Raw genomic sequence first — 24569 nt, 5'->3', positions numbered from 1 at the left:
CCTCGAAAAGCAAATCAGTACTTTTGATTCTTAATTTAATTCATCCGGGTTTCAAAACGTTTTAGCTCTCCTTCAGAAATTCAACGATACCCACCTCAGCCACTTCCCTTTTGGATATTTATAGGGGGGGGACTAAAACCCCAATTTCTCAAGTGCACTGTATCTGAACGACTAAAGTTAATTGAGTCTACTTTCTGAGTACAACACACATAGTAAATTTCCTGCCGACAGTGTAACCTACGTAGGTAAGGAGGGGGAAAAAAAACTAGATAGCCCATTCACAGGATTACTATAGCGAAACCCATTCACTCTCTGCGATCCCCAGACCAACATACAGCAAAGTTAGAAACTTTGTGCCTTGCAAGCCATCGGACTTCACAAACCGCCTCCTAGTAACACGCACCGTCCGATTCCTCGCTACCCTGCTGCTCAGCCAACTCGTGAATCGTGGGCGACATCCTGTTTGAAACAGCCTTGCAAAATCTGAACGAGTGAACTTCAACCCACTGGTTAGAATGGCCGGAGACTATGGCAAGGAAAGCGCCTGCGTGCGCGTCACTAGCTGCGCAGACGCATAACATTGTTGTTGAATGTAAATGCAGCTGTCAGTGTAGAAAAGTTACGTTGATTTGAATGTTGCAACGGAAAAGGCGTGGAAGTGGTGTGTTGGAACGGTGTACCTTGGAACTACTATGTCTACGTTTAATTTTGCCAATTATTAAACGTGTTCCGTTTCCAGATTTCTGCTGCATCGCCAGAAAACATATCTCATATTGTTTATTTATGGACATATTTAGCCAAATTTAACGGACAATGATGGAAATATACAGCGGGCTCCTCTGCATTTGTGTGAGTTTGCAAAGCAAAAATACCATTTGGGAAGAGGATGAGAAGTCAAACGCTGGAAACTCCTTTTTGCTTTAATATTTTAGAGGGTAAGGGGTAGGAAATCCCTTCTTGCGGCCTCAGTCCGAATAGAAGAGGGTAGGGTTGCTCATTGCAATTGCTTAATCAGGTTAATCACTTAATCTTGTAACTGCCCTAATAACAGAAGTCTTCTGAGGTCAATCTACAGTAGGGGTGTCCAACCTTGACAGATTTAAAAACGTGGATTTCAACTCCCAACATTCCCTAGCCAGCATGGTTGGCTGAGGAATTCTGGGAATTGAAGCCCACAAGTCAAAATTGTCAAGATTAAACACCCCTGATCTACAGGCTTCGGGGAATCGTTTTCTCTGCAGTCAGATCCAAGTTTTCTTTGCAAGGACACCAAATTTGGTCACAATCAGCTCAATTTGGAGAAGTTCTTCTATCTGGTCATCCTGAATATTATAATTCTTCAACGTTTCCAGCATTTCTTTCCTTTGGTAAATACTAAAAAGGTTTAGTATTTCCTTTTAAATTAAAAACTAAATATGGTGAGCAGTGTTTCTCAATCTTAGAGGGTTTAAGATGTATGGGCTTCAACTTCTGGAATTCTGGAAGTTGAAGTCCATAACATCTGAAAGTTGCCAAAGTTGAGAAATGCTGGTTTAGGGGAAAGGGTGCAAAGCTGGCTGTGGCTGTTTTTTATTTCATGTAACTTGGCTAAGTTCTAACCATGCCTTACTTAGAGCAGAATCTCAGATATTGTGCCACTACTGTAGGTGTATCATCTAGGTTATACAAAGAGGAATCAACTAGGTAAATGCTGATTTTAAAAAGGGACTATATCACACACTACAGTAAATCAAGATTTTGTTAAGCATATTTTGTTTAATAAAAGAATTATCTGAGTTCAGAAATTTCACTAGGCCACATTACAGGAAATCATATAATTAGTATAATGTCTGAATGCAGTCACTGTAGACTTTTCCCATTACCCAGGGTACAAAAAAAGGCTACACAGCTCCTATTATTCACTATTAGAAGACAGTTCATTCTTATTCATTGTAAGCAAAGCACTGATACGATGCATGGAGAGAGATCTTGGAAAAGGATCCCTGACAAATCATCCTCAAACATCCAGTGTTACCCTTGAGATTTGCACATTCTGGTTATGTCTTCATACTACAGTCCAACTAACTTTCTGCTGCATTCATATTTCACTTAGACAGAATATGGATAATTTGTTTGGGGTTATTTGATAATGTGTGTGTTTGAGTATAGGAATAGATCTGTGGATCCAGTTCCCCCAAATGCCTCCTCATTATTCTGGGAGGTCAAATATAACATTAGGTGTTCCTTAAAACATTTGTAACTCTATTCAATGAAGCAGAATAACAGACATGCCTAAACTTTGTGCATCACAGAAGGTGGCATCATGTAGCCAATTCTGGAAAAAGCTAAGCAGGATGAGAGCTAGTTAGTCATTGGATGGAAGTTTACCAAACTATCTCAAACTGTAAGCTGAAGTAAGGTAAAGGTAAAGGTTCCCCCGCACATGCGTGCTAGTCGTTTCCGACTCTAGGGGCCGGTGCTCATCTCCATTTCAAAACCGAAGAGCCAGCGCTTGTCCGAGGACATCTCCGTGGTCATGTGGCCGGCATGACTAGACGGCAAAGGCGCACAGAACGCTGTTACCTTCCCACCGTAGTGGTCCCTATTTTTCTACTTGCATTTTACCGTGCTTTCGAACTGCTAGGTTCACTCTGTTACGCGGCACTCAGGATTCGACCCGCCAAACTGCCGACCTTGTGATCAACAATCTCAGCATCCTAACCCACTGAGCCACCGCGTCCCTTTAAGCTGAAGTAGGAAGTAAAAATCTTTAGAAGGAGCCATGATAGACTATTTCCATGTTGATGCTATCAGGCACTGAGCTAGTAAATTCAACTCAACCTGAACTTTCATGCAAATTCTAAAGCTCATATCAAGAGAGAATTAAACCACAGGATTTTGTGTTTCACGTAGAACTGTTATATTGCTGGGTCTCAGACTATGACCCCCTCAAGGGGCTCCAAGCAGCTTAAAGAAAGGTTGCAAAGGGGTTTTTGTAAAGCCTGAAGCAAGGTTTGCCCATGCTCAAGTATTTTACTTTATTGTGCAGAAACATAAATTTATTTATTATTTTAAGAGATTGTAGTATTGCAAACTTAAAGAACTTGCAATAAAAACAGACTGAATCTTCATGAAGTTAAGCACATCAATATACTACATATACCTGTTAGCTGATGGAATGTAAGCAACAGCATTTTGACTTGCAAAGTAATCTCTAGATTAGATATCCTAATTTGCATAAAATAATGGGCTAAGCCCCATCTGATGATGATTTATAAGCACCAGGGTAGGCTTTTGCCTTATATCTTGCCTTTTCTTTCACTCTCTCTTCTTACTCTTTTTCTGAAGTGCATAGAGTTACTTCCTCTGAAGCAAACTGTGTGATTTATTATACATTTTACTGAAACCTATAACCCAGTATATTCCAGTAATATCTTTTTTATCACAAATCTGCTCTTTCAGGAGTTGCCCCTGGGCCCGACTTTCTGGCAAATCAGCTGGATCAATGTCTGAGAGGAAGAAGAGCAGCAGCAAAAAGAATCATCTGCACTCTGATTATAAAAAAAACATAAATAAAAAAGATAGATGCCTCACTACATATAAAGCAAATAAAGAAAAACTTAAAAAAAATGAGGTGAGAACCCAGTTGCCCAGAAGACACGCTGTTAATATTTAAAAGTGAATCAGTTTAATCTCAGAAACTGAATCAGTATTAAGGCTTGAAAAGCAGACTTTATTTTAAAGGCACATTTTAATAGTAGTAGATTGTACAGTTTTCTTTGCTTATTGTATGAACATTTACCTTTTTGCATTTATTTCATGGGATTGTTAGGCTTCAGATAAAATAGATTTTCTACAAACTGTTGAAAGAACATAACTGGCAGGAAGCTGCTGCACGATGTACCTTAGACTGGTTGTAATAAAATGTCAATATTGTTAGAATTAACCAAGACCAATTACAATAGTATAATGAATAGAGCAGAGAGCAGACACCATCCTAAAATATGGAACTCCCTCATAATATCCAGGCTACTAACACTGTGCCCTTTTAAACTGGGCATTGATTTTAAGATGAAGGCTATTATCACCATTAAAATGATGCCCTTGTCATCAACCTCTTAGAAAAATTCAAGAGGTATCATGATTTTATACCACTAGAAAGTCAGACCAGAATTCCTGTCCAAGCTTCACATTGAAAAGAACAAAACAATCTCTCATGATTATTTGGCATGACCTGGGTTTTTATTTTCTCTTGTATATGCAGTTCCACTTGCACAAGCATATTAAACCCCAGCATCCATAGGTGAAAGCATTACCATAGTATGAAAGAAAAAGGAGTTGCACGGAGGAAGGTTGTGGAAGACCTGGATAAAATGTTCAGAATTCTTGAAAACATTTCATGTTTTGAAAATCAAAGATATGCTAGATTTGTGGGGGGTTTTTTCAAAGGCATATTTTCTTTTCCTTTGTTTTTCCTGAGGCTTTCTAACTTGGCACTTTGGGATTATCCATTTTTAATTTAAAAAGAACAACAACAATCTGATAAGGCAGAGGGGCAGTGCAGTCTGTCACTGTATAAGCTTGTTCAAGTACATATAAACAACATAAAAACTCATCATGCTGCACACTACGTGGGCATTGCTCCTTACTGAATGTTCCTGCTAAACTTGAGAAATTGTAGTGAGGTCAGCTTACTTATTTTTTTTTTCAAGGAGCAGACTGGAATATATCTAGTTTCACTTGCCCACAGAGTCAGTCCCCAGTTACAGATCGCTTTCCCCATACAATGCTGATGAAAATGAGGTATAGTCCAGAGCTCCAGGAACAGCTCCTGGTCCCTTGTAGGCTGGCATTCGCTTGACGCAGTATTGAGCTTGTTCAGGTGGTAGTTCTCGGTTCAACTCTTCAGCAAGAATATATGGCTAGAAGGATTGAAAAGGAGGAATACGATGAGCTTTTTTTCTAAAACTTCAGAATCAAACTAAGCAGTGAACTCTCTTTGATGAGAACAAGGATGTGATTGGGCAGACACTTCAGTTATACAGATTAGCCTTCCCCAATTTGGTGTCCTCACTTTTTGCAAAATACAGAATACTTCAAGGGCGCAAGCCTGGACAAAACTAGCACTGATCCATAGTACCTTATTATGGAATTTATTTATTTGTTTGTTTGTTTCATATGGCCATCCAACCTCAAACAAAGTAAAACTGGGTGGAATACAGAAAGAAACATAACAACAAATACAACCTGAACAAAAACAATACATTAAAGGCCAGCTAAAACAGTAAACAATGACATGGCAATCAGACTAAAATATGCTACAACTAAACCAGTTGGGATTTAATTCATCTGGGCCCCATGGCCTGGAGAAACAATCAGCCATCATAAAAGATCTGCAAGGTCAGGACCAGGGCTTTTTTTGTCATAAAATGCTCAGAACGGAGTTCTGGCACCTTTTTTGGATGGAACCTTGTAGGATAGGCAAGGCGGGTTGTATGACGTGTGAGTTCTGACACCTTTTTCTTTTATAAAAAAAGCACTAGTCAGGACCAAATGTATATATTTATACTAGATATGTTAAAGTATTTTCATATATAACTTTAAGGCAGCTCTTTCCCACAGTTTATATCTACAACTTCTGTAGATTACTCTTTTCTGAACATTTCAAAGTGTTTATTGCAGTTGACCAGTGCGCATTATATGTCACTGAAAAAGACCTCAGGCTGAAATATCTGTTCAGCTTTATTCAAACAAAATCATGCAGGTCTCCACCCACAAAACTGCAGCAGATAGCATGTTTTGGGATAAAAAACAGAAAACTGGAGTCTGTCATTGAATGACAATAACAAGTAGAAAATCTGTAGCCAACAAAAGTCCCAGTCCTTACATCCTTATATTTATCTCCCTAAGATGCTCCAAGTGTCATCATCATCATCATCATCAGAAGAAGAAGAAGAAGAAGAAGTAGTAGTTGGAAGGGACCTTGGAGGTCATCTAGTCCAACCCCCTGCTCAGGCAGGAAACCCTATAATATTTCAGACAAATGGCTATCCAGTCTCTTCTTAAAAACTTCCAGTATTGGAGCATTCCAAGGTTGACTCAGATTGTTGGGGGCAATAAATTGACTTTGTAATAATGCTGCTTGCGGGGGGGGGGGAAGCCCTAATAAGCAGGCATATACATAGAATTAAGGCTATTGCTAAGCACATTGGTTTGTGCTTAAATTGTAAGCCGCCCTGAGTCTTCGGAGAAGGGCGGGATATAAATGGGATTAAAATAAAATAAATAAATAAATAAATTCACAGCTTCTGGAGGCAGGTTGTTCCACTTGTTAATTGTTCTAACTGTCAGGACGTTTCTCCTTAGTTCTAGGTTGCTTCTCTCCTTGACTAGTTTCCATCTGTTGCTTCTTGTCCTCCCTTCAGGTGTTTTGGAGAATAGCTTGACTCCCTCTTTTTTGTGGCAGCCCCTGAGATATTGGAACACTGCTGTCATGTCACCCCTCACCCTTCTCTTCGTTAAACTACACATACCCAATTACAGCAACCGTTCCCTATATGTTTTAGCCTCCAGTCCCCCAATCATCTTTGTTGCTCTTCTCTATACTCTTTCTAGAGTCTCAACATCTTTCTTACATCGTGGTGGCCAAAACTGGATGCAGTATTCCAGGTGTGGCCTTGCCAAGGCATTGTAAAGTGGTATTAATACTTCACGTGATCTTGATTCTATCCCTCTGATAATGCAGCCCAGCACTGCATTGGCTTTTTTGGCAGCTGCAGCACACTGCTGGCTCATATTGAAGTGATTATCCACTAGGATTCTGAGATCCCTCTCACAGTTGCTACTATTGAGCAAGGTACCTTATTACCTTCTTATTACCTTTCCTTAGTAAAAAAAATGATTCCAAAAACTCAATCTTACCCCAAGCCTAAAAGTTTCAGTACAAATCTGTGTAGTGTTTCAAAAAATTAGCATGCAAGGTTTAGGGGCTTTGATTAAGTGGTGAAAACAATCCTGCTTCTAGCTATATTTTAAGTTTCTACTCTAGGTTACAGCTAGCTTACTTTGCATTTGGATACCCCCTTGTCTTGCAAGGGTAGAATTTGTAGAAACAATCACAGCAAATGGAATTCCTTTCACTAACCTTGTCTGAGGCTAGGATTCTGAAAGAAGCAATAACTTGTTCAGCAGTATCAGTATCAGCAGTCTCTCTGGTCATGAAATCAATAAATGATTGAAAGGTAACCGTTCCCTGACCGTTGGGGTCAACTAAGGACATGATTCGGGCAAACTCGGCTTCACCCTAAAATACAATTAAAAAATTGTTATGAAAATTACAATGCAATTTTTTTAAGAAAATTAAAATATTCAGCATCATGTGTAATCTGCCAAATATCAGAATTTGCAGGTTTTAAAGTATGCAAAAATATATTACCATTAAACATTCTTAAATCCATTGGAAGCATATGTTGGGCTGAATGTTCACTATGGATTTCACACAAATAGTAAAAGAAAAATATATAAAAGATAGGAAGGAATCCACTAAGATTTACTCCATTGGTTGCAACCTGGATAGTCAAGTGATCAAGACCTTGAACGAAACTGATTCCATGCAGCCTCTCTAGAAATCCTGCAGTGCGGTTTGGTTTTTTGAGAAGCTCCAACAGATAGAGCATCATAAGAGATATGTAAAGTACTACTAGATGAAGTCAAACAGAAATTGGACCATATATGAGTAAAAGCCCATATTCAGGCCTAGATTGTGGCAGAAATATCATTATCAGTGTTCCTTGATGCTCTCTGACCTTGGCTGTTTTCTTGCAGATGTTCTTACCCAAACTTATCCAAACTAGATAACATCATCAGTGACAGTAAGGAATAGAGTTTGCTGTCAATTTATATTCTAGTGGCTTGCCCTGTCAGTGTGGGTGGGACTGGTATTGAAGGGTTTTTGGATAGGCTGTTTACCGTTACCTTGTTGTTTACCTTGGGTTGCAGAGATAAAACTGTCAATGTATTGCCTCCAACTTCTGAATGCTATATACATCTACATGGGAAGGAACAAATTCAAGCTCTACCTTGACAAGACTGAGTGACTGTGGATATTTGGAGTCCCTAGGTCTAAGTCAGTCCTACACTCTGGGATTTCATCTTTGCTCTTGGTTGGGTTTGCACTTCCCCACTCAAGACTAGTGTGCAATTTGGAGGCCTTCCTAGACTCACAGCTACTACTCAATGAAGAGGCAGCAGCTATGATCACAAAGGCCCTTGTACAGGTTCACCCTGTGTGCCAGTTGCATCCTTTTCTCAACCAGAAGTTTCTTTAGACAATCACTCACACTGGTCGTCTCAAGGCTAGGCTAAACTATTACAAGAGTGGCTGCTCTTGAAGACAATCTGGAAGTTACAGCTGGTTCAATATGAGCAATAAGGGGTATTTCTCATCGCAGCCACATGCCATCAGTGCTTTATGAGCTGCAATGGTTACCAGTTGACTTCCGGGTACGGTTCAAAATTTACATGGAAGATAGAGCTTGGTTAATTGAAGGGGTACCTATTCAATACAGTTGGGCATGAAGTTGGATATGCTTTGAGTTCCTTTAGTTAAATTCTTTACCTTGTAGGACCAAGGAGGAAGGACTTCAGTGTTGTAGCACCTACCCTTTGGAAGAGTATCTTCCCAGAGATATATGTAGCTCCCACCCTTCAGATGTTTTGTAAATCCATGAAAAGTTCACTCTGTTCCCAGGCCTAGATTTAGGTCATTTGTAGAAATTCTAACAATTTTTTATTATTATTCATGAGTTTCTGTCTGGACAATCATATTTTTCTATTTTATGTTTTAAAATTGCAAGTTAGCCAGAATATTTTGGAAGACAGATGCCTTCAATATCTGACAGATAAACAGACAGATAGAAAAAATATTCAAATTTGAAATGTAATAGAACTTATATATGAATGCCATGATACATTTGCACAATGTTTTAGTATGAATCTATATAAACAGCTGTCTGCATAGGATTCTAACAATAAGTCTCATTCTATACACACCCAAGAATAAAATCCATTGTGGAGCTTTCCTCTGAGAAGATAATTTATAATATCTAATGTATTAGGATTTTGAGTGGACTGAACTTTAACCACAGGAATTTTACAATTACATCTATAATGGTCACTTTGTTAAAGTACTTGTAATGATAAAGTAAGTGTAACATGGGTTACTATCACAAATTAACTGCATCTTAAAATTCATACCAAATCATAACCCATTGAAATTAAGCAGGCCCTGAAATCTTCATGGTCCATCAGCCCATTTTTCTTCTGTTGGTAGGAACAAACAGCATGGAAGATTCAAGGATCAGAATAAAGCCATCATAATTTCCGTAAAGATAGAATAGGTTCATCATCAGATGTATCATATGTTCATTCAAGACCAAGTAGAATCGCCAAAAAACAGAAAAAGGAGACGTTAGATTACATGAAACAGAAATAATGCTAGAAAGATGCTAATGAAATATAAACAAACAAAAATGTATGAGAAAGGCATAAAATATAGCATTTATAGATAAGCCATATTCAATTGAAAGGCAGTTTTAAAATAACATTTTTTAAAAAGCTGCACAATGCAAAAAAAAAAAAGATGCACTTCCAGATTCTAACATTTCACAAGGAGTGCAAGACTGTTAAATACTGTTTTATAAAACTGCTAAGCTAGAAGTTGAAAGTACAGGCTACTGGAGTCTGGAATTAGCACTGCAATGATATTTAGTTTTTGCATAATTTTACATGTAACTCTGATAAGAAGGAGTCATTATGTGTTTCATCTTGTTTTTGTGAACACTAGATTTCCAGTAAAGTGTATTCAATATTGTAGGTATTGCAAAGCATGAATATTGATTCTCTGTAATTGTGTTGTACACTATAGGATTGCGGTGGACTGGAGATTTCTTCCATGAAAAAAAACATGTTTTTATCTGACTAAAAAATGGTATGAAAGCTCACACCCATGTATACAATTCTTTCTTTCTGATTTAAATTGAATACCTTAAAAAAATCAAATCAAAAGAGAGTAATAATTAGTTTTACTGCACATAAGTAAACCACTTTTCTCAGGCTTAGCCTTAGTTTTATGGGCCATTATGGATTGTTGTTCACTAATTAAACTGTACGGTTATTATATTCTTTTGCCTAAACAACGTTGTCTGTTTAAAAACTCTCTTAGAAAAAAAGGAGAATTCATTAGCTTTAAAGCAGTTTCATTTTAAAATGGTAAAACAGGGCTAATCAATTAAAAACTATAATTTTTTAAGGTATGATGTTATTAATCTATCAAGAGAACAGAAGATCGTTAAGAGATGTAGGTCTGATGGCTGAAAGTCATTTTATAATCAGACCAGTCACGAACGTATTTTTAACATGAGATCTGCATCAACATTTTAAACCAGAAACACAGAAGCTGAGAGTCCAGGGCTCACAGAAGGACTACCATCCTGCTCACAAAATTATTGAACTGGGCCCAAGTTTGACCTTCTGTTGCCATCAAATTGTAATGTTTAAGGAGACAGAAGAAGCTGATGGAACATATGGCAAATGATCATATGAAGTGTATTTAATAGAACTCTTGGCCCTGTGAGCTTCTGCTCAAGAACTTGGTTCTTTGCCTCAAAATCCTCCAGCAAAAAAGCAGGAATCATGATCATCATCATCCTGTCTTGAGACTTAGAAGTAAAAAAATCAGGTCTTTAGCCCACAAACTGCCACCACTAACATCACCATCCCTGCCTCCCAAGTTCAGCAACCATTTTTAGCTACCATTTTTTCATAAAGTATGTTGCTTTAATGTGGGTTGGTGCAGAGCAATGGTGACCAATCCTAGTTCAAGGCTGAATGCTGCCCTAGACTTTTTAACAAACGTCTTTTTTTTTTGCATGTGCACATGCACATGCAATTACACTGCTGAAGTTTAGTTGCTAAATTTAGAAAAAACTTTTTCCAGACTATTTGGCAAAAAACCCAAAACCAGTTTTAGGAAACTGTTAAAACAGAATTATTCCAGAGAGCAGTTTGATATCTGAATGCCATGTAGTTATTTATTTTTGTCATTTTTGTCTGTTTTTGGTTAGAACTTATATTTTTGACGTTATTTTGTGATTTTGATTATTCCTTTGTACCATGGGTATTTTATTGCAAATTACTCATTGTAATTTGCTGAGGGCTGATTGATTGCAATGAGCTAAAATTGAATAAAATAAAACTATAGTTACAATTGCTACGTTGAGGATCCATAGGCTTTCGACAAAGGCAGAAAAGTTAAATCCCTTCTCTTCCAGTGACATCACTGTTAAGCTCAGTAAAAAAAAAACCTAAACCTTTGAATTGTTTCCTACCTTTGGAATAGGGATTGCTTGTTCATTTTTGTAAGCTAGATAGCCATGCCACCAAAATCATTAGACAAAATGTACACTTAAGCTAGACAGTAAATTTTGGATCCAATTATTTTAGTTAACAATTAATCTCTGTATATTTAAAGGTTAAGTAAAATTACATCAGCCTCAGCAATTTATTTATTTAGCTGCCTGCCTGAGCTGTGCACAACAGTAAAAAATAAAAAAGTACAAAATCAGCAATTACAGATATAAAAACATATTATTAAATATAAAAAAAATCAAAAATACAATCATAAATGGAGGGAGAATAAAAAATGGTTCCCTCAAAAATAGTGTCATCTAGACAAGTCTCCAATTCCATGGGCGGCCCAAGCCTGGTCACATAACCACATCTTGAGGACCTTTCAGAATATCAAACAAGATGGGAACAATCTAATTTCAGGGGGAAGGATGTTCCGTAAGGCAGCCACCACAGTCAAGAAGGCACATCTCCTTGGACCCACCAAATGTAGATCCCTAGCTGACAGTAGTCATGGCATACCTTCTTTGTAAGATCTGATGGGGTGGGCTGATATAATTGGGGAGAGGTGGTCCCTCAGATAGTCTGGCCCCATGTCATGAAAGGCTTTAAAGTTAAAATCATCATCTTGAATTCGACCAGAAGCAAACTTGCAATCAATGCAGCTCATGAGCAGAGGTGTAATGTGTGCCGTTCTACAAGTGCACACCACTGCTTTCTCTACCAGTTCAAGCTTCAGAATACTCTTCAAGGCCAGCTCAATGTAGAGCAAATTGCAACAGTCCATCTGGAGGTGACAGGAGCATGAGTGTCTGTAAGCAGGGCGTGCTGATCCAAGAACAGACACAACTGGTGCATAAGATAAAGCTGTACAAAGGTCCTCCTAGACACAACTCCTACCTGATCACCAAACAGGAATTGTGAATCTAGGAGGACCCCAAGTTGTACAAGTCTTTCTGGGGTAGTACAACTCCATGGAGCATCGAAGATAACATAGTTTGGAGTCAGTGGGCCCCATAACCCAAAGCTACTCAGTCTTGCCATGATTCAGCTAAAGAATGTTGTTTTCCATCCAGATTCTCACACTCTCCAGGCACTAGGATAAACTAATTGTGGTACTGCTTAATTTGCCTGATGTAGGGATGTACAATTGGATATCATCAGCATAATAATGATACCTAACCCCATGGTGATGGATTAGCTAATCCAGCAGCCCCATGTAGCACCTCCACTTTTAAAAAGTGGAGAAAGCACCAAACTCTGTGGCACCCCCACATAGTAGGAGCCAAGGATGGGATGTCTCCTCCCAGTCATCACTGAGTTGAGTTCCAATATATATACTCCTAGCAAGTATATCCATGTTTCGGTCTTTACTTCTGTTGCAATTTCTGTTGCCCATTTTAAAAAACTATGAAGAGAATTTCTTCAACAATTCTCATTAATCTCAATTTCCATAGAGACTTTGGAGAGAAGCTATTTACGTATATTACATCTTAACAAACAAGTTCTGATATGTGATACTTTTACAGGGAAAAATATAAAATAAGTAATTGTTTTATGGTAGGTTAAAAGGTCACATACACTGACAAATATAGTTTTCCTGATCATTTAACAGTTTATGAGCTATATTTTGTGCATTTAAAAAAAAACAAACCTAATACTGAAATGAACTCTATGTCATTATCATGACACATTCAGTAATTTTAATGGTGTATTAGTTGTACTGCGTAAAATTAATCACATATTATTAGATGTTTACCCTCACCCCAAAATTATGAAAATGTTTATTTTAGTTCCCGTTTATCTTGTAACTTCCAAGCAGAACTTCCTACTGGCAGTAACTAAGTACAGAAGAAGAAATCAGGTCACTTGTACAATAAGATCAATTCACTCAAGGCAGAGCTGAGCAGCTGAGCATCTGTTCTGCTAATTATCTGAATGAGGTGACAGAAAGAGGAAGTCTCTCTCTCTCTCTCTCTCTCTCTCTCTCTCTCTCTCTCTCTCTCTCTCTCACACACACACACACACACACACACACACAAAAACACACACACAGAAAGAAGATATAAAGAATCCCACTACCTAACTTCGTATTCTGGCCATGCCCAGGAATCCCACTTTTTCATTTGCACTTCTACACACATTGAGTGGTTGGATTCAACCAGTTCGCACCTCTTTGGCAGAACCGGTAGCTAATTTTTTGTTGCCCAGGCCCAGAATGGACTTCCTGAAGCAGCGTCCACACAGAGAACCAGTTGTTCACATATTTAAATCCCACCACTGCACACATTAGTATACATGTAGTATCCAAAGAACAAATGTTTGAGGTGTTCTTTGGTTGTGTGAATAGATTTGAATAATGGTTCCTTTTCCCTCAGGAATGGAAATATACAGAGAAGGAAAACTATGGCAAGCACTTAAGAAAAAGGAATACTGCAAGGACAATTGAGAGCAAAGTTGTGAGCCAGGACTTCTAGAATGCAGAAGTTGGCTAACGGCCAGAAAAAGGAAGTGATCAGGAACAAGAATTCCATAGAGATCTGTGGTTGTCCTGAGATGGCCTATCCCAGCCCTATCCCAAGCCCCATCTCAATTTTTCAAATTTCTATCCCATTCTGTATTTTAATTTCGGAGTCTTGATTGTATTCTATGCTTTTGAAAAGTGAGCAGGGAGACATGCAAATATTTTTTCCAATTCCAATTGCACATTAAAGAATAAATAAAATAAAATGGATAACCGCACCCTGTCAAAGTGATTAAATGATGCTCTGAATTCATTCATTTGCTGCTGAGTTATTCCTTTAGCGTCTCTTGTAAGGATCTGGTTTTCAATTTCATTGATAGTTCGGGCAATGGTAGTCAGCAACAGCTCCCATCCAACCCGGATATGCTGCAGCAGAAAAAAAAGAAGGATAACCTTAGACCATCCCAAAGAACTAAAGTGCCAATGAATGCTTGTGAATGGTATACTCTGGGAGCTACATTCCAACTAGTCAGTGAGACTATAACAACGTAACAGAGTAATTCAAAAAACCTGATTTAAATTAAGTATAAATAAATTTAATTAAAGACAGTGAACAAGATTATGGGCCATGTCATCTTTTTATAATTTCTCCTTTCAATCATATTAAAAATGTAGAGGAATTCTGTCTTCGTGAGCATGAACAATGCTGGAGGTGTCACCCAGATACAGAAGAAATAGGTATCCTACCTATTTTTGAAACTTAAAATATCTTGGCTATTCCAGTTCACAAGACAAAGTACTTCCCAAACTACATCTAAAGGACTGTATCCAGTTCAGAGCTATTACCTGGAAGCTTTTCACCAATTCCCTCTCATTTGGACATGACAAAGCCAAGTCATTATCCTAAGTTTTAAATTCAATCTTCAGTATCTTTTACAGTGAGTCCCTGAGGATTATTAAAGGTTGACTTATACTGCTTGCAAAGACCTTACCTGGTGAGGGAAGATTGCCTGGAAAATTTTCTTTTAGGGTCTAGCATTTGCCCTGACTTTCTTGTAGCTTCTAAAAAACAATTTAAGATACTGATTCTGATTAACAACCATATAAGTGATGTGGACTTTAAGAGACGTGCAAAACCATTGTCTGTGATTTACAAGCCACAGGAACCTAGTTCTCAGATCACAGTAACCCAAAAACAAAATGGCTAAATTATGGCTTATATTTTATTTCTAATTATTCCAGAATCATTCTAACACATTAGGCTACAAGTTATGATCAGCCCTGGCTGCTGATTACCAGCTCATTACTGTCTTCTACCATGCCCTCTGGGGTGATAGCGGGCTTCTGGCCAGACAGGATCCCAGAAATTTGCCCATCATAGTGTCTACCTTCAACAAATGGTCTTTACTCACTGTATTTTTCATATTTAGTATCAATGGTAACATGATAAGGTTTCACTTATCACAGCAACTGCCTTTTCTACTGTTTCTCATCATAAATCTCTGCCTTGGCAGAATTACAGAAGGACATTTTTAATGCTACTCTTTCCTGTGGTATTTTATAAAGGTAGCCAAGTCCATTCATTAATTTTAGGCAAGTATGCAGTAGCCAGACATAAACAAGGTGATTTTGGTTTTACTTTTATATTCTTTTCCAACAGATAGAAGCTGATAGGAAACTATCTTATAAATCCTATTTATTATGATTATTTCCCAATATGAATTGACAGGGAAAGGAATGAGACCTAGATCCAAGAAATTATTTGCTGGACTGCAATACTATCAAGAAAAGTAAGAGCAAATTCATGGTTTATTTTAAAAGTTGTTGACAATTTAGGACCAGAAGGGGATTTCCCAATTTTGTAGTGCGACTACATTTAAGTTTAGAAACTGCCAAGGCATGGAATAAATTACTCTGATGAAGTTGATTAGTACTTGGATAAATGTTTTATAGCAAAGTAATTTAAAAAGTCATGACAGAGTTTCCTATGATTAAAGAACATTTTAGGTTTACACCACCTTTAGAACTGGTATAGCAGCATGACTGCCAAGCTAGATGGCAGCACCTAGCCAACCTTGATTGATCTCAAGAAGTTATGGAGTTGTACTTTTTATTATTACAATTGTAAGCCTAATTTACAATAGAGCCATTTAAAAAATAATTTTAAAAACTGGAAAGTATGTCCACCCTTCAGTGTACTTGTGATTATAGGTTCTTATGGCTGCACTTAGGCAAACTTGGCTGGTCCCCAAGAGTGAAGCAACATGAGGCATGGCTGATTTTTGGCTGGGAGACTACCAGGAAATCTCAGTTATAGGCTTAGCATGCTGTGTGACCCTAGACATTGTAGCTTAGTGAATAAACCACCATTAAGGAAATCACGTTTATGAATCAGATCTGGGTTGCCAAACTTGGCAAGACTGTTATTGTCAGGCTTGGCAAGACTGTTATTTTTCTACCTCAAAGATTTTCCACCTGAAACCTCTTGAACCTTCTCCAGAGCTTCATAGAAAGGCTCAGTGCTATTGTGCCGCTCTTGCAAGATTCATGGGACGTGGACCAGGCAACAGAGCTTCTTAGAGGTGGTTCCCTGCTTTATGAAAGACTCTTTCTGGAAGTATAAACAGCCCAATCCTGCTTATTGTTTGCAAACAAGTTAGAGCTGGGCTTTTGACTTAGTTGTTCTAAGGCATCTTTTTTTTTAATCCCATTTATATCCTGCCCTTCTCCGAAGACTCAGGGCGGCTTACAATCTAAAGCACAAATCAATGTGCTTAGCAATAGCCTTCATTCTATGTATATGCCTGCTTATTAGGGCTTTCGCCCCCCCCCAGCAGCATTATTACAAAGTCAGCTTATTGCCCCCAACAATCTGGGTCCTCATTTTACCTACCTCGGAAGGATGGAAGGCTGAGTCAACCTTGAGCCTGGTGGGACTCGAACCTGCACTAATTGCAGGCAGCTGGTGTTACTTAAGGAGGCATTAGCCCACTGCTCCACCAAGGCGCTTGTTCATGTAGTTTGGTTTTATTTATGTTCTCCCTCTTATATTTAATCTTTTATGTCATTGTTATGTGCTAAAAGTCAGTCAGGCTAGCGTAGGATAAAGGCTGGAAAAATAAAATGACGTTTTAGGATGGAATGAAAATGCCTGTCATATTTTAAAAACAACACTGAAAGACAAAAGTCCCCAGTATCAATGTGAAATACATGCTGCAGCAAGACTGCATATATAAAATTAATTAAAGACCAGATTTACCTCCATTGTGTAATTGGTATGCTTATTATCAAAGACCAAAGCTTCCTGTATCAGTTGATAGTCTCCTTCTAGTTTGTCAATATTATGCTTGTAATTAATGATATTGTGCTCCTGCTGCTTTAACTGGGTCATCTGGTCCTCTAATGGCCCAGCGATATCTACTGAAGTTCGGCCAATTTCCTGCCATGGAGAGAAAAAGAAAGAGAAAAAGCTTTCCTTATTTTGCAAAATGTTTTGGCTTATGTTAAGAGAGCAGCAAATAGTTTTTCCTCTCACACACACACACACACACACACACAAGGACAGGCAATTTGTACAGGGATAGAATTTGCTTAGAATTTCTGATCTAGAGCTTCTGCAGATCTTGGTTGTACTTACCTCCATCTTGCTCTGGATCCAGGGTCCAATGACGTTGGCCTGAGCAGCAAACTGACGGCGCAGGCGTTCATTTGTGTGCTGACGAGAAAGCTCCTCCTGCAGTGATTGATCTCTTACAGGCACAAGTTGTTTGACCTGCCAGTGTGCAAAATTAAATTAGTCTGTAGTCTATATCAGCTTTTATTTTTATTACTTAACAACATTTTGAAGAAACTGAAAAAAACTGTTCTAAAAATACACATTTTAATCAATATTAACTGCAGGTGACACTTCCTCTAAAGCACGGGTGTCAAACTCGCCACATCACGTGACATGTCACAACGTATCGCGATTTTTTTTTTTGCATTGCCAGAGCTGGGGTGGGATCAGCCTCTGTATGGTGCAACTGGCCCAAGGGCCAGCAGTTTGACACCCCTGGTCTTGCAGGATACTCAGAAGCTATGAGAACATCTGTGAAACAGATGGAGTCAAAATGTTCCTCTTTTACTGGAAAGGGAGACCATGTGGCACAGTTATGACAGAACATGAACACAGGTTATTAAAGTTCAGGTTTCCACAACAAATAGTTAAATTAGATAGAACTAGCAGTGAATGAAATCAATGATTTAAATCCGAGCGGAGTTAATCCAGAATTCTTTCATCTGCAAGATAGCAACTTAGGAAGCATTAGACATATTTCTAAGCTAGCTCCAAATTCAGGGAGATCCAAATCCAAATTTCTCTTCCAACACTAGATGTTCCTGACTTTAGAAACCCTTATATTTAAAAGACTGAGACTAACAAAGAAACCAAAAGGGATTTGGGAACAATGAGTCATATTCCTGACAGCAAGTTGTGCATTAGGTAAAACTTTGGCTATGTTTGCACATTTCCTTATGGGTAATTTTGTAATTGTTTATCAAATAAGTTTATCAAATTTTCTTGGTTTGTCTGACACACTGAGCCATAAACTAATCACGTGGGCTATATTCCCAAAGCATGATCCAGAACTAATGTCAAACAGGTTTCATTCATCAAAATAAGCTGGGTTGATAATTTTTAGAAATTATGTGAGCTTGTCGATCAGAAGGTCGGCAGTTTGGCGGGTCGAATCCCGAGTGCCGCGTAACAGAGTGAGTGCCTGTTACTCGTCCCAGCTTCTGCCAACCTAGCAGTTCGAAAGGACGTAAAAATGCAAGTAGAAAAATAGGGACCACTCCGGTGGGAAGGTAACAGCGTTCCGTGCGCCTTTGGCGTCTAGTCATGCCGGCCACATGACCACGGAGACATCCTCAGACAAGCGCTGGCTCTTCGGCTTTGAAACAGAGATGAGCACCGGCCCCTAGAGTCGGAAATGACTAGCACGCATGTGCGGGGGAACCTTTACCTTTACCTTTTTATGCACACTAGCATATGTTGCATTAGACAGCAAGAGGAGAATTCCTTAAGGCCATTTAAGTACAAAGTCTGAAAGTCCTATATCCCAAATAATAACTTATGAACCCAGTGGTGGGAGGGAGATCATGCTATAATGCCAAGAAGAATAGAAAAGTCATATCTTATCTATACTCACTTTGAGGGAGTCATCTTAAATTCAGAGCCACTTTTCTTTGGGGTTGTTGTAATATTTAACAGCATCATTATTGTGTGTGTTTTTAATGCAGAAAACAGTTTTGCTACAATCCAGAGTGTTTAATTTTGCTAAGTGTGGAGTATAGCTCTGATTTCATGTATTTTTGCCAATATAGTGGTAATGTATATCAGTGCAAACTGATTCATTTATCTCTACCAATGCATCTCTTTCTACCACAAAACCATTATACTGTATCTATTGTAATGCATCAGGAACTCCTCCACATTGTATCAATCTTCTTATTCCTCTATTAGACAATTTTAAAAGTTTACAGAGGGTTTTAAAAAAAGAAAAGAGAAAACAGAGTACCCCTATCCTAACTAATTTTTAAAAGCAGCCAATTATGAGAGGAAAAATCTGCAAATCGTTGTGTGGCTGGACTTCACCTGTCCTACTAAATGTTACTCTCCACTGGTGAGGTTTCTCAACTTCCACCCAACAGCCCAAGACAGAAACATGATATAGCCAGTATAAAAGAAATATATGTCTATACCACGGGTAGGCAACCTCGGCACTTTTATGACTATGGACTGCAACTCCCAGAATTCCTGAGCCAGCATGGCTCGCTCAGGAATTCTGGGAGTTGAGGTCCATGAGTCATAAAAGAGCCGAGGTTGCCTACCCCTGGTCTATACCATTCCTTTTGCATAATATTAGTTATATTAGCTCAAGAGTTCCTGTTTTCAGATTTTGCTTTAGAAGCAGAATCGTAATGTTTTTCCCAGATGTACTGTGATCCTGGACTCATTTCTAAAGTGTAAGCTGCAAGGCATACAGTGCTACATATTTGTAAAGTCTTAAGTGATAGCAGTGCCACAATCATTTTATGAATGCTTATTCTTTTTGTTGTCTTTTTATTCTTTTATTTCTGAGCTTTGCTGGCATCCTAGCCTTTCAATATTAAGGTGGAAGAGACATTGGTTCGCTATTCTGGGAAGCTTCAAGAATATTCTCTTCTGCCATTCCTCCCTTTTACTTCAGAAACATTATTTTGAACTTTCTGAAAATGAAACCATAAAGCTTAGACATGAATAGGCTGAACTTTATTTTCTTGCTGCCAACCCTAGAGTATAGCTCAGAGGTAGGCCACCTTGGCTCTTTTATGATTCGTGGACTTCAACTCCCAGAATTCCTGAGCCAGCTGGCTCAGGAATTCTGGGAGTTGAAGTTCACAAGTCATAAAAGAGCCAAGGTTGCCTATCCCTGGTAGATAGTCCTCAACTTTTGACCATAATTGGGCCCAAAGCTTATGTTGCTAAGTGACAAATTTGTTAAGTAATTTTGCCCCATTTTACCACTTTTCTTGCCACGTTTGTTAAGTGAATCACTGTACAGTAGTTGTTAAATTAGTAACATGGTTGTTAAGTGAATCTGGTTTTCCCCATTTACTTTGCTTGTCAGAAGGTTGCAAAAGGTGATCACATGACCCCCGGAACACTGCAACCGTCGTAAATGTGAGTCAGTTGTCAAGTTGTAAATCACATGACCATGAAGATGCTGCAATGGTCATAAAGGTGAAAAATGGTCTTAAGTCACTTCTTACAGTGGCATTGTAACTTTGAACGTCACTAAGCAAACTGTTGTAAGTCAAGGGCTACCTGTATTCAGTCATTGTTTATCCATTGAATCCTGTTATACAGTTGGTCCTTGACTTACAACTGGAACTGGAACCAGAACTTCTGTCTTTAAGCGATGTAGTCATGAAATGAATTGCATCTGATTTTATGATCCATTTTTGCCATGGATTTTAAGCAAATCACTACATTGACTTTGCTTGTTGGAAGCCCTTTGGGAAGATCCCAAATAGAATGCTGCAATTGTCAGTTGCTAAGCGCCTGCATTTTTATCACATGACAGCAGGGACGTTGTGATGGTTGTAAGTGCAAAGTACTGGTCGTAAGCTGCTTTTATTCAGCACTGTTGTAACTTTGAACAGTCATTAAATAAATAACTGTAAGCCGAGGACTACCTGTACACCCAAGAACAACAGTATCTTTCACATTCCTAATACTACTTGTACTAAAGCAGAAAATAACATGAAAGAGTAAACTAAAAATTTAATTATCCCAGGCAGAACCTCATTTTCCCCATCCTGTAATTAATCACAAACAAACCTACACCCTCCTGTAATTTTTACTTCCACTTACTTTATCCCACTTAGTACGAATCTCTTCCATAGTAACTGTGCTGTAAGGATTGCTGGTACTTATTCTGAGGCTGTAGCTCTGAATCACCTTTTCCACTTCATTATGGATGGACAAAATAGCTTGCCTCTCACCATCTGCTTCAGGTAGAGTGGCTTTAAATTGTTCATGGGCAGTAATTAAACTCTGAAAGAAACAAAAGGAAGAAGAGGCGGGGAGGGACCAGTCTGTGGTTTGGCACTTTTCTCCTTCCTCCACCCCCACCCCACCCCTCCATCCCCTTTCCCTATATAAACATTTGCAAGATTGTGTAGCAGGCGCCTCTGTATAATCAGTGGTAAGTAAGTACATTTCATTTCTCGTGCCAGCATAAAGGGCAAACAGTGAAACTGAGAGGGTGGGGGAGGCCCAGAAAAAACACTATACATTATTCGGAAATGTGGATAACAGGATCCTGGTTTTCTTTTACAAAAAGAAAAGTCAAATGGCATAGGGTTTTAAAATGTACCTTCTGAGGGGAAATCCCAAGTGAAATTCAGCAGCAGCAGCAGCAGCAGGGAAAGGGGTATTACCCCTTCTTTTTTTTTTTACTGAGAGTATCCCAGATGCATAGATGTGCAAAAGATGCAGAATATGAATGCAATGATCAGAACAAATCCTTACCCTCCCCATACACAATAATTGCTCAAAGTTTCCTTCAAACTGCATTTAAAAAAACAGAGGTATTCCAGCCACTACGCTGCACTCTTGACTTAGTCATCTGACTGTTCTCCCCCAAAAGATGTGGGTATCAGATGGAGGGATGAGAATACTAGAAGTTACAATCCCAAATTGGAGAGTGGCTGATTAGAAAAGGCTGCTGTAATTTATTTTTTCTGGACCTGAGCGGGGATAAGCAATACTTGAAACTTTCTGAGATGAAATAAGGGAATAGAACAACTCTCCTTGTTGAGCTCATAATGCGGCTTTATTTTACCTGGATCTCCTCTATACTGTGAACAATGAACATGTCTTGCAAGTCTTCCATGGCACCTTCCATCCAGTTGTTGAATGGAGCAGCCCTCTTGGCAAACTCCAAGTGAAGTTGATCAATTGTTTCCAACAGTTTTTCTGTCCTCTTTAAAAAGACATACATAAATGAATTTACTTTTTCTTTTAGAAATGCCCATTCATTTTTGGTTTCTATTAGGGAGTTTGAGCCTTTGCAGCTTTTAAAGATGCACCACCAAACCCAAACAGGCAACCCAATCAGCAAGTTAAACAAATACTGCAACTTCTTCCTTGGTCTTTCAATTTCTTAATATCTAGCAAATATCAGCAAATGTTCCATCTGGCTTTTCACTCTCCTATGAGTTTTCAGTGCATTGATGGTGAAGATGTAATCCCATTGGTGCTTGTGGTATTTAACAGCAATACAGGGACCATGATTTTCCCCAATTCAGACTACAATTAGAAGAGGTGAAGCAGTCAATTAGGCTATAGGAGATAATAAGTCATGGCAGCTGGCAGTAAGAACTACATCATTGTTTAACACAGTTTTCCTTGTTAACTCTAGTATGCTTGGAAAGGTGAAGCTGTAACCTGGCTCAATCCAGGAAAAACCTGAGCTATTCTATCTAGTTAGCATTTACAATAGGCCTTGTATTCCTTACTGCCTATATCTGGATAGATGTCCTGGGACAAGATTCTTTTGTTGAAGACAAATGCTCTGTGAGTGTCTGACTGTTCCTGTAGTTACAATTTGTGAATTTACTGGGTTTTTTTTCTATTTCAACATATCTTTTTTTATCATAGATGCAAATGATTAGGACTATATAATTTTTCAAACTTCTGGTGGGACTCAAATCCCATTTCATATTTTCCAGCCCAATGCACTATATCCCAAGAATAGGTTCATATGTTTATACTAAACCATAATATGGTTGTTTTGGCTCAAAATATACTGCTCAAAAAAATAAAGGGAACAGAAAATAAGACATCCTACTATTAAATACAGTACATTGTGTTGTTTAAGTGTTCCCTTTATTTTTTTGAGCAGTATATTTTGAGTCCAGCCACTACAATTTAATCAACATGTTATGATATATAAGTCATTATTCAACATGACATGTACGTCTATATATCTGTCTCTGCTTGTGTCTTACTACAAAGTTTGGTAGGATATTGGAAGTTGTTCCAAGAATAAGGAGGGGCACTTAGTTGCCAAATGCCCGAAATGTGATCACATAACCACAGGGGTGTGTGACAGTTATAACTTTGAGGATGGTTCATAAGTAGATTTTTTTGAAGTTTGTTGTAACTGAACAGTCATTAAGCGACCAGTCATAGGTCAAGCAACACCTGTACATTAAACCTATTTAAACAAACTTTGTCATGAAATGTAGGAAAAAAGTCACATAACTACATGAATCAGTATTTCCATGCCAACTTCAGTCGGTTGCTACTTCATAACTGCATTTGACATTAAGGTGACAAATCTTTTTATAACTTAATGTATAAACAGAATAATGAGAGAAAACAGAATTCGCTAGAAATGTTGGGTGCCCTGAACAACTTCCATCACCATCAGCCAGCCTGACCAATAATCCTGTTGGAGATTGTGAATAATGTTGTTCATTCCCACAAATCTTGAAAATGTAGTGCTTTACAGAGTAAAACTATTGTCAAAATCTGCTTTACCTCCAACACTTCTCTCCTTTTCTGAGTTAGGGTTCCCAGTCTATCCCACTGATCACATATTTTCTGACATCGATCATTGACACTTGCTGCGTCATGGTAGTCCAACTCACTGAAAAAAAGGATACATGTTTATTGAATCTTCACCAATATCCTAAATAACTAGGTGGTTCAATCCACACAATTCAGAGAACGCTAACCGTGTGCCTAATGTGACAATTAGTTTTCACCTTAGGTTCTCCAAATTGCAGGTCGACTCCAGTTCAGAAATGCACAGGAGAACATAAAATGTAAATTACTTTATACTCTACATTAATTTTCTAATCTGGTTTGGGGTACACAGTGGCAATCGGAACATAAATAATTTATACACTCAGAGAAGAGGAATGTAAACACATCCAAGGCTTTTATTTTAGAAAAACAACTTTCAGATTGCTGCCTTTTGGATTTCTATTTTCCAGTCACTAATCTAACATGCATTAGAATTAATCTTCCATTCATACACACAGTTGATTTGTGAGGGAAAACATTTATGTTATTTAGAAAGAAAATGTATGGCCTCCAACAGCTTTTTACCCATCATGATTTTACATATAGTAGAGAAGTATTATGCTAAGAGTGAAGAGTGAAGCTGCAAAAATCCAGATGACC

At 38.3% G+C, this 24569-nt stretch overlaps 2 protein-coding genes across 2 annotated transcripts in view; both read right to left on the bottom strand.

The window, feature by feature from the left end:
- Positions 1-531, bottom strand: part of MTR (5-methyltetrahydrofolate-homocysteine methyltransferase) — an 89053-nt gene extending 88522 nt beyond the window's left edge. Inside the window, exon 1 of the mRNA XM_083349907.1 lies at positions 404-531. Coding sequence (XP_083206033.1) covers positions 404-458 — 55 coding nt within the window. The 5' untranslated portion in view covers positions 459-531. The remainder of the gene's footprint in view (positions 1-403) is intronic.
- A 4202-nt stretch (positions 532-4733) lies between these two features.
- Positions 4734-24569, bottom strand: part of ACTN2 (actinin alpha 2) — a 49549-nt gene continuing 29713 nt past the window's right edge. Inside the window, exons 12-20 of the mRNA XM_083348567.1 lie at positions 23922-24030; positions 22219-22359; positions 21246-21428; positions 17487-17621; positions 17109-17288; positions 14129-14275; positions 9235-9300; positions 7124-7282; positions 4734-4901 (exon numbers count right to left, since the gene is read on the bottom strand). Coding sequence (XP_083204693.1) covers positions 4743-4901; positions 7124-7282; positions 9235-9300; positions 14129-14275; positions 17109-17288; positions 17487-17621; positions 21246-21428; positions 22219-22359; positions 23922-24030 — 1279 coding nt within the window. The 3' untranslated portion in view covers positions 4734-4742. The remainder of the gene's footprint in view (positions 4902-7123; positions 7283-9234; positions 9301-14128; positions 14276-17108; positions 17289-17486; positions 17622-21245; positions 21429-22218; positions 22360-23921; positions 24031-24569) is intronic.

Source organism: Vipera ursinii (genome assembly GCF_947247035.1).
Source record: "Vipera ursinii genome assembly, chromosome: 1".
Taxonomy (NCBI): domain Eukaryota; kingdom Metazoa; phylum Chordata; class Lepidosauria; order Squamata; family Viperidae; genus Vipera; species Vipera ursinii.
Note: the sequence above shows the minus strand (reverse complement) of the source record. Positions and strands in the feature narration are given on the sequence as shown.